The 14053-nt window shown below is 37.0% G+C and overlaps 1 protein-coding gene across 1 annotated transcript in view; it reads left to right on the forward strand.

The window, feature by feature from the left end:
- The window catches only part of Ptprc (protein tyrosine phosphatase receptor type C), a 107693-nt gene that overhangs the window by 56755 nt on the left and 36885 nt on the right, over nt 1-14053 (forward strand). The window contains exons 4-7 of the mRNA XM_059280709.1: nt 2009-2224; nt 3328-3459; nt 4393-4527; nt 7926-8048. Coding sequence (XP_059136692.1) covers nt 2009-2224; nt 3328-3459; nt 4393-4527; nt 7926-8048 — 606 coding nt within the window. The remainder of the gene's footprint in view (nt 1-2008; nt 2225-3327; nt 3460-4392; nt 4528-7925; nt 8049-14053) is intronic.

Consider the following 14053-nt stretch of genomic DNA (forward strand, 5'->3'; position numbering starts at 1 on the left):
TTATAGTTAGATCATTGGTTTATAATATTTGCATGTTTAAGGGGAAAATAAGATATTAAGCAAACTGCATTATGTATTAAACCTAAACTGGAAAGTCTATGAAGCAGATTCTCAAAGATGAACACAGCAGATACATTTTAAAATAACATTTCAATGATTTACCTCTTTCCTTTTTCATCTCTATTACAGCTACCACTCAACCCAAGCCAACATGTGGTAAGTTTGTTGACCCAAAGGTAACCTCTGTCACTTGGGAACAGCATTTCAGTCATTCCTCTCTTTCTTCTTAATGCACTATTTCTACTTTTCATGGCTAGCTCTAGATTTTAAGAGCCACTGTCTTTCCTTTTCTTCCTCCCCTTGTGGTGGAAGCCAAGTTTTTCTTCATGGCCAGTGTTACCCTTCCATATCCTTTTGAATCTCAGCACTGCAGTCCGGTCCCTATTCACTCAGAGTCAAGGTCAACCGCCATTGGTTTGTTTCCTTAACATGATGTCTCAAGTTCCAGCTCCCTTGCTCTCCTTCTGTATCACCATCTCACTTACACTCTTGCCTTGAGTCAAATGGAGCTGCCTTTATATTTAAGACTCCTGATCGTATCTCCCTTGCTTTTCTTCCTCTGCATTTGGAGTTCTTTCATATTCCTCCTTTTTGGTGCCTGCATTTGTTTTCTGACACCTTGCTCATACTTTAAAAATCAATCTAAGTCATCTAGACTTCTTCATGCTCTCCAATCTGAACAGATGTCTCTCATTTTGCTCTTACATTATTTGCTGTCTAATCTTATTTTATGTCTTTGCTTAGCTCTTGTAATTCAGTCTGTGTCCATCTTGGTTTAATACTTCACCTACTAAAAGCCAATTTCATCTGATTAGTCTTTGTACTCTTAGTATTTAAGACAAAGGGCATACAGTTTTGCAAAATAAAAACAAGTATATAGGAGCTTTGAAGATGAGGGTAAAGTGCTTGCCACACAACCATGGGGACATGAGTTCTGATCCCCAATGCCTATGTAAAATGGTGAACTTGGTAGCAGATGCCTGTCAGCCTAATGCTGGGGTTGCTGACCTGATACTGTTGCTCAATCAGAGAAAGACCCTTTCTCATAAAATCAGATCAAGAGAAATACAGGAAGATGCCTGATGTCAATCTCTGGTCTCCATACTCATGCACACATGTGTATGTGCACTCCTTCTCATACATGCACAGATAAACATGTATACATGTACACACACACAAACACACATACACACAGAAAACATTTTTAAAATGGTTATGTAAATTAATAGTTGTTTAAAAGAAGTCTTTGCCAGTCAATAGAAATTGTTGACACTAACCAAAAGGATTTATGAAGGATTTAGTATCATGCGTAATAATATTGCAGATGTAATGCAACCAGTGAGAACTTACAGTCTCTAATTCATGATGGGGGAAATAAATGGTTTATAAAGACTTTTAAAAAAAACAAAAGTAGTTATAGAGCAAGGATTTTTTTTTGCATATGAGTTCACAAGCTAAACTGATTTGTCAGTTAATTCAACAAGTAATTATTGAATTCTTGCTAATAACAGAAAGATATATTATCATGGACCTGAGTTGATGATAATGATCAAAATAGACTAGTTTTGGCTCTCAGGGCCTTTACAGTTTAGCAGGCAAGACAAATGTAAATCCAATAATCATCTAAGCATAGACTGGGATCCTCCATAAGAAAGGAGAATTATGAAATAATGACTTAGGGGCACGTGATACATTTCTTATATTTTACATATTTCTGAGGATATTGTGTCACAGTCTATAATCTGATTTGGTGATATTTTGGTGTCTTATCTGCTGTTCTTAGCCACAGTTTGCTAATTGTTCTTTTACTTCTATTTGCTGCATACGTTAATAAATTCACTCTTTTGTAGGTCATTCTCTGTACAAAAGAATATGTTAAGGCATTCTTATCCAACAGAATCTCATTCATTTTGAACAGTGATAATACTAATTTTCTTTTTTTTTCCAGATGAAAAATTTGGGAACATTACTGTGCATTACCGCTATAACAGTAATAATCAGTTTTTTGAGGCAGAGCTAAAAGCTGACAAAACCCACAAAAACTCATGTGAAATTGTGGACTGTAAAGAACTTAAAAATCTACAAGAATGCTCAAAAAGAATAGTCAATGTGTCTGATAGCTCATGTACTCCAGCTAAAATTATAACATTGGATGTACCACCAGGTGAATGCCAATTTCTTTCTATCTGTGTATTTAGAACAACAGTGTGATTTCATGCATGTGTTATGGTGCTCCTGGGGGCTAATGTGGTTAGAAAAAAAGAACAGAGAGAGAGAGAGAGAGACAGAGAGAGACAGAGACAGAGAGACAGAGAGACAGAGACAGAGAGACAGAGACAGAGAGAGAGAAAGAGAGAAAGAGAGACAGAGACAGAGAATTGGTAAGTATGAGTTCCCTGCTGAGAACTCTGGAGAGCATGAAGAAATGCGTACTTACTCTTTAGGGCCATCACTTTGTTTACAAAAAGATTCCTAGCTGAGCAGTGGTGGCACAGGCCTTTAATCCTAGCACTTGGAAGGCAAAGGTTGGCAGATCTGAGTTCAAGGCCAGCCTAGACTACAGAACAAATTCTAGGGCAGCCAGGGTGACACAGAGAAACCCTGTCTCAAAACTCGAAACAAAAACCAAAAAGACAAAGCAACAATGAAGAGGTTCCCATGGATTAAAAACAGCCTATTTTGTGAAGTAATTATACATGAGATTTCTGGTTCTTCTTTTTAAATTCAAAATGTTCTTTGTCCTCCCTTGCCTCCAGAAGTTTCTTATGTATATTAGGGAAAATAACAAACTTAAACATTTAATGTTTTTGAAAAAACAAAACAAAACAAAACAAACAAACAAACAAAAAGAAACCAAAGGGAGAGTTCTACTTATGTTAATACCAAAATTGTAATCCCAGCATGTGGAAGGCCAAGGCAGGAGTATTTCCATGTGTTCAAAGCCAGCCCTGGTTACATAGTGAGTTCCAAGCTAGCCTGAGCTACAATGCAAGATGAGAATGTGTCTGCAAAACCCAAAACAGATTACCAAACAAGCCTCAAACCCCAAAGACATTTTTTTCAAATGGGAAAAATCGACTATTTTATCTAATTGCTTCCTTGAGTTTCATTTATAATGTGGCATGGGTTCTATTGAAAAGCAGCACACATTTCTATTAAAATATGTGGTATGGAAATAATATGTTTGATTTCAGAGTATTTAGTTAGAGGTGGCACACCTTCACACCAGGAACGTAACCTAAGGGCAACTCTATGTTTTATTGACAGGGCGTGAGAGGTTTATCCTGCATAACTGCACAAAGCCAGTAGACGCTAATACCACAATTTGTTTGGAGTGGGATGCAGAGGAATTTGACTGTGACAGAGGAAAACTTTCATACAGATTTGACTGTGATAATGGTAAGATACTGAGTAAAGAAATTCTATCATCAGAAGTTATTCCAGACATGGCTTAAATGTTCTTTCTATATACTTGCCCTCCTTCCCTGACCCTCAGTGATCTGTGGTAAATTAGAATATAATAACTCCAGTATCTGCCACTGAAACAAATTCACAAAATAGAAAAAACAGAAAGAAAAAACAAACAAACAAAGCAACCATGGATGGTAACTATAGAAAAAAATCAAAACTAATGGAAAGAATTTTCTTGATTACTGTTATATACCAGACATCATTGAAAGGATGATAAGATGAGGAAATTATAAAAGAGTAATGGTATCCATATTCTGTAGACAGGAAATTATATAGATTCAGAGGTTACTTTCTTACACCTCAATCAACGAAAATTATTTGCAAGTTCAAGAATATTCAGGTAACAAGGAAAACATGTGCTTCTGGGAATGAACTTGAGTTTCTACGAAGTAGTGTTTCTTTTAAAATATATTTGAATTCAATGAGGTGGACTGTTTGTCCTCTTGACATCAAGCCACTTGCCAGGACACACTTGTCAAGACAGAAAGATGTGTGTGCACCTCTGTGCACACACACAGAAGCAGAAGAGGAAAGTACGACCCTGATTGTCATCATCATGCCAATAGGAAGATACAGAGCTATGCTTTAATCAGTGTGTCCAAAGCTGGAACAAATATATAATGAGCTATCAATTTTAAAAATGTAAAAAAAATCCACTTAAGCAAAGGCTAAATGAGGCATAATCCTGGTTTCTCAACAAAGTTGAGTGTAGTAGTGCTATTTGCAGGATCTTGGGCTTATTATTCCATCATTTGCAGAGGTTTTGCTCCAACACTAAGTCTTAAACACAGGGCATCAGAAAAGAAGTCCACACACTGTGTGTCACTTCATATACTCACGTGCAATACTTATTTCTTGCAGGTATTTCAAAGCACTCTTCACAAATTGAGCTTAGAGGTCTTACACCCCAAAGAACTTACAATTGTGCTACAGAAATCCTCTATAATAACGCAGTAGTTTTCCAAGAAAATATATCTGTGGAGACGGATTTGGGGAGTGAGTACATTACTTACATTTATAAGATAAATAAAATTTCTGTTTCTTTTGTGGGCTTACGTTATTTGGGGAATCACAGAAAATAGAGAAGAAAAATTTTTAAGTTAATTTTAAGGTGAATTGAAAAATAATTGTGCAAAACTAAAGTTGTTCTTTTTCTGTTGTTCAAAGTGTATATGTTGCAAGACTGCTGGAAACAGTTAAAATGGTTTACATGGCTTGTTCCCATTTTCTTCATTTCCTCTTCCCTTCCTTTTATAACATTCTTCACTCTGGGTTCTTACACTCTTCCCCTAATCCTGTCCTGCTTCTCACAGAAGAGGAAAGTAAGCACATCGACCAGTATAGCCCTGGCAAATCTACGTGCAGAATATAAAACAGGAACTGTAGCTATCAAATTGCTGGCAATATCATTAATAACAAGATAAAGCTTAATAAATGGAAAGGGGTTCCAGAAAATAATACCATTTGGGAAGACAGAAGTAAAAAACTCCGAATAAATTTAAAATTTGCTGGTAAATGTTAATTTGAAAAAGGTGATTGATGAATGATCAAGTATGAAGAAGACAAAAGGTGCCGTTGTTTACAAACAGTAAAGACATTTCTGCAATAAAGATTTGTGTATATCAGTGGAGGGAAAGGAGGAGAAGAGAAGCAGCAGGAAAGGGAGAAAGCAGTGAGGGAGGGAGAAGGGAAGAGAAAGGAGGGAGAGAAGAGGTAGAGAGAGACAGAGAGTGAGAGTTGGAGGGAGGGAGGGAAGGATGGAGGGAGGGAGAAAGGGAGGGAGGGAGAGAAACAGAAATAAAAAGCTAGGTATGATGGGAGATATTTTAGGTGCTTGGGAGGTTGAGACAGGGTGATCCAAAGTTGAAGACCTGCCTGAACAACTTACTGAGACCTACATAGTGTATGAAGGCTTGCCTGAGATAATGCAATCCTGTCATTGAAAACAACTGGAACAATAACAACAACCCACTCCACAAAATACGTTATGACTTTCTGGTATTTTACTCACATGATTCTAATTTGTTTCATAGCTGAGGACAAAGGGGATGCCCAAATCCAAGTCTCCTATCCCTCCAAACTAACATTAACTATACCAAGAGCAAATAAAGCTGCAGGGTAACCAGACAAGTTTAATATCCTGTGGGTAGTAAAAACTTCGAGTGAGGCCAGGGAGATTGTTCAGTGGGTAAAGGTGCTTGCTGCCAAGCCTGAAGACCTGAGTTTGTTCACAGGATACACATGGTAGAAGGAAATAACCAATTTCTGCAAATTGTTTTCTCACCTTCACATGGGCATGCGCGTGCGCGCACGTGCACACACGCACACACACACACACACACACAGAGACATGGACACACACACACACACATATACTCAGACATGGACACAGACATACAAATAAACAAATAAATAAATAAATAAACAAACAAACTAAGATTAGCACAACCTTTTAAAATCAAGGTAACATATGGTGAATCTTAAAAAAGTCTATATGTGATAAAATACAAGTCATTTCAGTTAATTGTTTTAGTATCCCTATAGAGAAAGGATATCAAGTGGCCATCAGTCATTGTGTCTCAACACACACAAATGTTCCATTGCTCTAAAAGCTAAAGTTATGAAGTACCTAATTAAAAGCATGTGAGATGTGTATCTTCAGAATAGGCAAGTTTTCTTAAGAAACAAAGCAAGAATCATAAAAAGATCTATAAATTTGACTTCATAGTTGAATACTCCTCTTTGAAGTGATTGAAGGAAATAGCGTATATATTGTGTACTGTGGGAAAGTACCCATGATTTATTTATATTTGACATGGACAACTTCCCAAAATGTAGAGAAATAACTTTCAGCTACAAAGCAAGACACCAAATATTCCAATTGAAACACAGGAAAGCATTTTGACTATGCATTTCACAAAAGATATACAAATGGTGACTGAGCCCTTGGAAAACTGCTCAGCCTCATTAGCCATCTGGGAAATGAGTGGCAAAACAAGATGGAGATTGTATACATAGCCACTAACAAAAGACTGACCATATTATTGATGAGAATGTAGCAATTCACCCAACATAAGAAGAAAGACTATATCTACAAAGGAAAGTGGATTTGTGCATATGCATCCACTCTTAGAAAGAGCTCAAACAGCCACCAAGTGTTTAATAATAGAGAAAACATGGTGTAAGTTAATGAAGAACACTGCTTACCTTTCCTTGTTCTAATGAGAGAGTTGCCATATAAAGATAAAATATTCATTTAGACCACGAGTTTGGAAATTTCAGTCCAAGGCACTGTGGCACTGGGTCTCTGGTAGGGCCACTGGCTAACAGTGGTAGGGGTGTATCTTGAAGGGAACTACCCATCTTGTGTGTCATGAAGGAAAAAGAAAAGAGAAGAATGGGGACCCTTGGTTCCATTTGAGGGTGTGCTTCCAAGGACCCAAAGATTTTACTCTAGGCCTTACCTCTCCAACAGCCCACCAAGATATGTGACATTCAGCATCCAACTCATAGCTTTACTGATCACTAAAAAGACATAGTTATGATGTGTAAAAAAAAAATCCAAGTGCTGTATTAAAACCAATATAATATGTGCAAAATATTACTGTTTAATTATATATATATATATATATATATATATATATATATATATATATATATATATAAAATGAATACAAAGCTACATTCAATCTATAGCATTATAAAGTAGATCAGACGCCAGGCGGTGGTGGCGCACGCCTTTAATCCCAGCACTCGGGAGGCAGAGCCAGGCGGATCTCTGTGAGTTTGAGGCCAGCCTGGGCTACCAAGTGAGTTCCAGGAAAGGCTCAAAGCTACACAGAGAAACCCTGTCTCGAAAAACCAAAAAAAATAAAAAATAAAAAAAAAATAAAGTAGATCAGAGAATATGTGGTGTCTCAAGGGAGCTCATTTTGACTGTCAAGTGGCATAGAAGGACAATAGAAATGTTCTATATTAATTGTGATGGTAACACATGGATGCATAAACTCATAGCTCATCAAGCTACACCTTAAGCAAGTGTCAGTGAATGTAAATTGTATCTCATTAATTATATTTAGATGTTTTGCACAGCAGTATCTCCAAATACCAAAATATCTGAACAACAGTATCTGTGAGAAAAGAATATTCTTAGGTATTCTTCAAATCAGTGGGATGTCTATATTTCCTACTATTGTTTGGAGAGAAATATACTCTATGAAAGAAATCTAGTTAAAGGAAACAGCGTAAGTCTAAATACTTCATTGAGATTTTATTAATTCAAAATCAGTCAAAAAATTGCTGTTAGTGATTCCAGGTTGTTACGTAGATACTACTTTTTCAGTGTCTTATTTTTTCCATTGTAACTCTTTTCTTTTTTTTTCTTTTCTAAACAGCTCCAGAGGAGCCCCTAAATGTTTCATGTAAGGATGCAAAGGAGAACAAAACATTAGTTATCTGGACTCGCCCTAAATCTTTACTCCATGGTTATTATTTATGTTCCAATAAGACCAATTCAGGTAATTTTGTACAATGTAATTCCCACAAAGGAAGACAAATCAAGAATTTTTTAAATGCTGGCACTATGGTTTTAGCCAGGGAGCTACAGGGCTTTTATGTAGATTGTGAGAGATTTCTGTATGTCTCAGTTTCAGAACTGTCATTCACAAAGGATTTTCCAGCTTCACTGTAGCAAAAAGCAAGAATATTCCTAACACTTGTTTACTTTTCTTAATCTTTCTTAACTTTAATCTTGACATTTGAAAGCACAGAGAAGGAAAATTTTCTTATGAATAACATGTTGTTCCCCTCTTGCAAATATCGTGTAATTGGTCTACACTATTTTGAACTCATCACTCAAGCCCCTAGATAAACAAGCAGATAAATGCAGACATACAATCTTGTGTGAATAAAAATGAATGTCATCCCATCTAACCACTCAAAGTGGAAACTTGGGTAATTTTAGTTCTTAATTGGTCTGCTTCAGAAATTAATGTAGTCCCCCAAATGTGGCATGACTAGCTTTAGATAGGTCTGCTTAGATGAACAGATATCTCCTGGAGAAGATCAAATATCTAGAACATTTATGGAAAGTGACAGGCAAGATTGGAGCCTCTCAAAGCAACCTGCACATCGGACAGACTTTTACCTCTGGGCTAGTGTTGTGATGAACTGAGTACTTACAGATTCCTTTCTGTGTTTAGCTGGAAGAAATCAGACATATGTTACAAAATTTGAAAACTAAAGATCCATTTTTGTATATTCTTACATTTTGATGACTTTTTCCTCCTTATTCTTGAAATCATAATAATCAAATGACTAAAAGAAAGTTAAGAGGCATGTTATCCTTAGCCCATGTTATGGAGAGAAATACAAGCAGAGTATTTGAGAGTCTGATAAATCAAAAGTAGATGGAAAACACAGAAGAAATAGGGATTCTATGAAGATAAAACAGAGGGGCTACGTATGTCCTCTGCTTCGTTGGACCTGTGTTTTATGGATCTTTGTGAGTGGCTTCTTCAGGAATGCACTGTTTGGTTTTTCTTTTTGTTTTTAAGATTTTCCTACTACTCTACTTTGCTGTACTTCCAGTTTGATGTATTCTTTACTGTACTGTTTGTATATCAGAGTATGTGGTAGAGGTACTTGTGTATATGGTTTATTTTAATTCTGTATAGTCTGAAAAATCCATATTTGTACTGAATAGCATAATTAGGGTAAGGACAGGATGAGTGATTAAGTTTGGAGAGTTTTGTATATCTACAGCCAGTATAAGGCCCTTCTTACTGTCACTTAACTATACGGCTGTTCAAACATAATGCTTGCACATGGTTTAAGGGGAATGAAGGGAGCTTGGGCGATATGTATCTTCTAGTCTCCCAAACTGTGCACTGTTAACTGAATTGATCCTCCGCTCTGGGTTGTGTCAAGACCACCTTAAGATCCATTGAAGCTGCTCCCCCGCCCCATTATCTCTGACTGCAGTTAAAATGATTCGCCAGTAACTGAAGACTGCTTGGCCTCTGTTTTCTCACTCATGTCTAAGGTGTGCTGCAGGGAGATCAACATCCAGTTCATCTGGATGATTTGGCAGGATCCTAGCATCATTCAGTCCTTTAAACTAAGCACCCTAGTCCAGGTGAAAAGCCCTATTCAGAATCTACAGGTCTAAAGTCTTTGAAATGAATGCCTTTACATCAAACTTTACATTTCATCTCATCATTTCACAATGTTACTATTTCAGAAGAAGAGAGAAATATATCCAGTATTTATTTCTCTTAGGATATCTGGTGATTTTTATTAGGTTCTAATTAAAGTGTTTTTTGATATAGTCTACTATCTCAAGAGAGTTGTTTGTGTGATGAAAATCAGATTAACACAATTTTAGATGATTTTTCAGCAGCTTCAGGTGAGATTCCTGACATTGTTATATTCACGTTTTTACCATATGCTATATCTTGAGGAGCTGTAGCTTTGTTTCATCAACTTAACAACACCTAGTGACAAGAAGATCCCTACCCCTGCATCCCCAAATCATAAAGGAAGAGGCATTTTCAGCTTTGTGCATTCAAATGACTAATTTTTAAGAGCTATTAAAAACAATGTGCATATTTTGAAACTATGATGATGTTAGGAATCATTATGTATATCTTTTAAATATGACCTTTTATTTGTCTCTTTTGACATTGTAATATCCCTTGGATAACAGTGTGTTTTCAATAATCCCATTGGGACAAGCATGTCTATACTGTTTGAAATAGTCTCCATGAAGACTCTTTAGAGGAGATCGGAGATCAAGTCTGGAAATTATCAGTTCATTCCTCATGTTAGTCTATAATATATATATATATATATATATAAAATATAATATATATATATATATTTAGCACTGGTGACAAAAATCACTGTCTCACTGTCTTCCTAGGTGTTTTTAAAAACAGCAGACATGACTTGGATGGTGGGCATACTACTATTGCTTTATGGGGAAAAATGAAGCACTTAATGAAATAAGGTGTTCATTTGTTCTGTACAGTTTGTTCCTCTGGGATCTGAAAGTATTTGGTTTCATAAAAGAGCCAAGAGTGTTCATGTAAAGCATCGTGGAATGTATTAGTGAGGATTCTTCACTGGAAGAGAATCAAGGGGATGTGTGTAACAATTATTAGATTAGTTAACACAGTCTGAGACTGGGTTGTCCTTCAGTGTCCATTGTCAGCTGCAGAGACAGGAAAAGCAGTAGCTGTTCAGTGCAAGAGGTTTGGAACCTCAGAAAAGAAGGACCACAGTCCAAGGCTAAAGGCCTAAGAACCTCCTGCAAAATGATTACTGTCAGCTGTGTTCAAAATTAAAATGGTGTGTGATGATAGCAACAGGTGAAAACATGTCCACTCAAAAAGAGTCTGTCCTTCATTCATGAGAGAGCTTCATCCTTATTCCACATTCATTTAGGCCCCCATCTAATGGGACAGTGCTATCCATACCAGGGCAGATCTTTCTCACTCATTTCACAGAACCATGTGCCAATCATGTCTCACAACACCTCACAGACATACAAGTATGACTTACCAATTTCTAAGGCTTTTCTCAATCCTATGAAGTTGTTACCCAAGATTAACCATGACAGAGCCTTTCAATCAAAGCTTGAAATTCCTTAGCAATTTGAACAAACACCCCAAATATTCTGTCCAAACACTAAGAATCTCCATTAGTTACTTCTTTTAAAAAATCTTCAGATTTATTGTTCAAAACTAAAATGAACAATTTCATTTTTGTTATATTAGGTAAAATAGGATTGAATTACATTATGCAGCTGTGTTTTGATGCAAAAATGCTTGTGAAATTCCATATACAAGCTCATGAATTTAGATCACCAAATAAAAGCCAAGCTGAGCTGGAGATCAGTACCCTTAACCCCTGGATATTATCCCAGTGATGAAGGCATTATCCTAAAAACCAGGCACCATATGAGAAATGTAGCAGAAGGGTCAGAGGGTGTCATCTGACCCTTCCTGTATGTGACCTTCTCAGAGAGAATTCTCACTATGTGTAAAGCAGACCTGAGCTAGAAAGTAATATTTGTGTACCCAGGCTTTAGGGATTTCTGAGAAATAGCTACCATTAGAAAAACTGCTTTCCCTCACTTATTATTGAGACTTCCATGATGATATTTCACTGTAGGAATTTGGTAATAAGTATGTGTTGACTTTTTTGATACTGCTTCTGAAAGCTCAAAGACATATCCAAGAGCAACAGAGAAGTATCGTCTCAAGAAAAAGTCAGGCTTCACCCTATTGTGGGCATTTATTTCCTGCTTTTCTTCAGAGAGCAGATGAAATGGTAAAGGTAGGAGCTCAAATTCCATACCTCAGCGCCTAAGCACCATCCTGGCTTCATTTCCCTTGCTTGTGGTCAAGAACAAATGGCTTAATTTCTATATGGCTCAATTTTCTACAAAATACAGTTATGTGGCAAATACCAGCTTTATAACTATGGTGATGGTTAAATCAATTAACTCACACATCACATACAGTGATTGCCACATGTAGAGTCATTGATCACTTTTTGGTGTTATTGTTATCATTGTAACTACTGCCTATTAACATGTTGCTTAAAATGTCTTTGCTATAATTTTTTTATACTTAAAATGTCAATATGTGCCAGATGTTTTCCCACTTAACATATGCTAGCTCTTCAACCCATGTTCCAAGTCTTAACTTCTCATCCTCACCAAATAGCCAAAATCTCCTGTGCTAGTCATGTTTGTCCATAAGCTCAAACATCCCTTCTTTCATTTATGATGTTTTGTGGCAATGCAGCTCAACAGTAGCATGCTTGTATAGCATGCACAAGTCCATGAGTTAGACCTTAACACCCCAAAATACCAAGTTTTTCTCTTTCAACTCATTCAGTTTTACTCATCTTTCCATACAAAGCCCGGATCCCAGTTATCATAATCAAGCCTTCTCTCATTCTCATGGCTCCATGAATTACTACAGCTTTAAAATAATGTGAGAAAGTAAGCCTACTTATTGGTGATCTGATGGCTTCTTCCCTGAAAGGCTGTGGCAGTAGCTCATGCTGATGCTCTAAGGTCAGATTTAAGTATCAGAAAAGGTGTGATGAAAACAACCATTCTAAAGCATTACAACTTAAGACTTTGTAGTGTTCACTGGGGCCTGTGTAGTGTCAGAAAAGAAAATCTTCACAAATGTGTCTAAGTTAATTGAATATTCTATGCACCGCATTAATGATATGTCATAACTTTGGATGCTTTCAGATTTTTAGAATAATTGGATTTATTCAATGAGTTTTTGAATAACTGTGCTGCTTTCTCATATATATACATACATATTTATATAAACACACACTTGCACATATATATATAAAATAAAACACACTTAGACTGTTTTGCTCATTTCTCTCCATCTCCTCCCCCTATACTTCTGTTCCTCACTTCCAAATTCACAACCTCCTTTTTTTTTTAATTGTTGCTACATATACACATAAATGAATAAACATAAAAATGCAGCCTGCTGAGTCCATCTAATGTTGCCTGCGGGTCACTTGATAGCAGATAACCAATCAAAAGCATCATCCCTAGGGAAGACGGATTATCCTGATCTCAGCAGTTGCTAATAGCTTGTAGCTCTTCCTTTAAGGTTGGGCCCAATGAGGTTTCCCCCATCCAGGTTTGGCTGTCGACTGTGTTGGAATTGTTCAGCTCTCATTGGGTAGCTATGCTGTTGAAATTTCATAGGTGTAGGTTTCCGGTCATAGCTAGAAAACACTATTACACAGTAGATTTCTTGGTCCTCTACCTTTTTCAGTCTTTCTGCCCTCCCTCTTCCTTGAAGAAAAGAAGTTTCTTTGATGAGGGATAAGAGGTATACTTACTTCAGTATAACAATACGTATTTAGAATTCAGATAGGCGGAGTACTGGTTTAGGGAAGTGCCAGAGGTAGTGTTCCTCTAGATTCTATGACCAAACTAACCACACATAGTTGCCTATGTTTACAGTACCAGCTGTAATTTTCCTCCTGTTAAGTGGCCTTAAGTCCAATTAGACAACTATTGCTTACTGCCAAGATCTGTATACCACTATTGCCCCTTTGGGGATGTCTTGCTGTGCTGGTCATTGTTGTCGTTCATAGATGTCACAGCTAGGTAGGACTACTGATTGCTTCCCTCCTTTAGTAGCTTGCATATCATCTGGTACTAAGAAAGCTAGTCCTCAGGGAGTAGGTTTCCAGGTCAGTTCTAGTAATGTCCTCCCTCCTATTCATGGCCCCATGAATTTTGTGGTGTCAATAGCAACAGGGACTTAGCTTCAGCTATGGGTAAATATAAAGCAATGATTACCTGTGTCTTCTTAAAGCATCCTTAGTGTTCTCATCTCCCTCTTCGTATCGCCTGTATCCTGCTGTCCCCTCTCTAGAAACTCACTCCCCAGTCCCTCTGTATTTTCCTGGCTTCTGCAGTTACTCCAGGTTGTATACTCACCTCTAAAGATTTGGAGCTGGGAAC

This window comes from Peromyscus eremicus, chromosome 15 (assembly GCF_949786415.1).
Source record: "Peromyscus eremicus chromosome 15, PerEre_H2_v1, whole genome shotgun sequence".
Lineage (NCBI taxonomy): Eukaryota > Metazoa > Chordata > Mammalia > Rodentia > Cricetidae > Peromyscus > Peromyscus eremicus.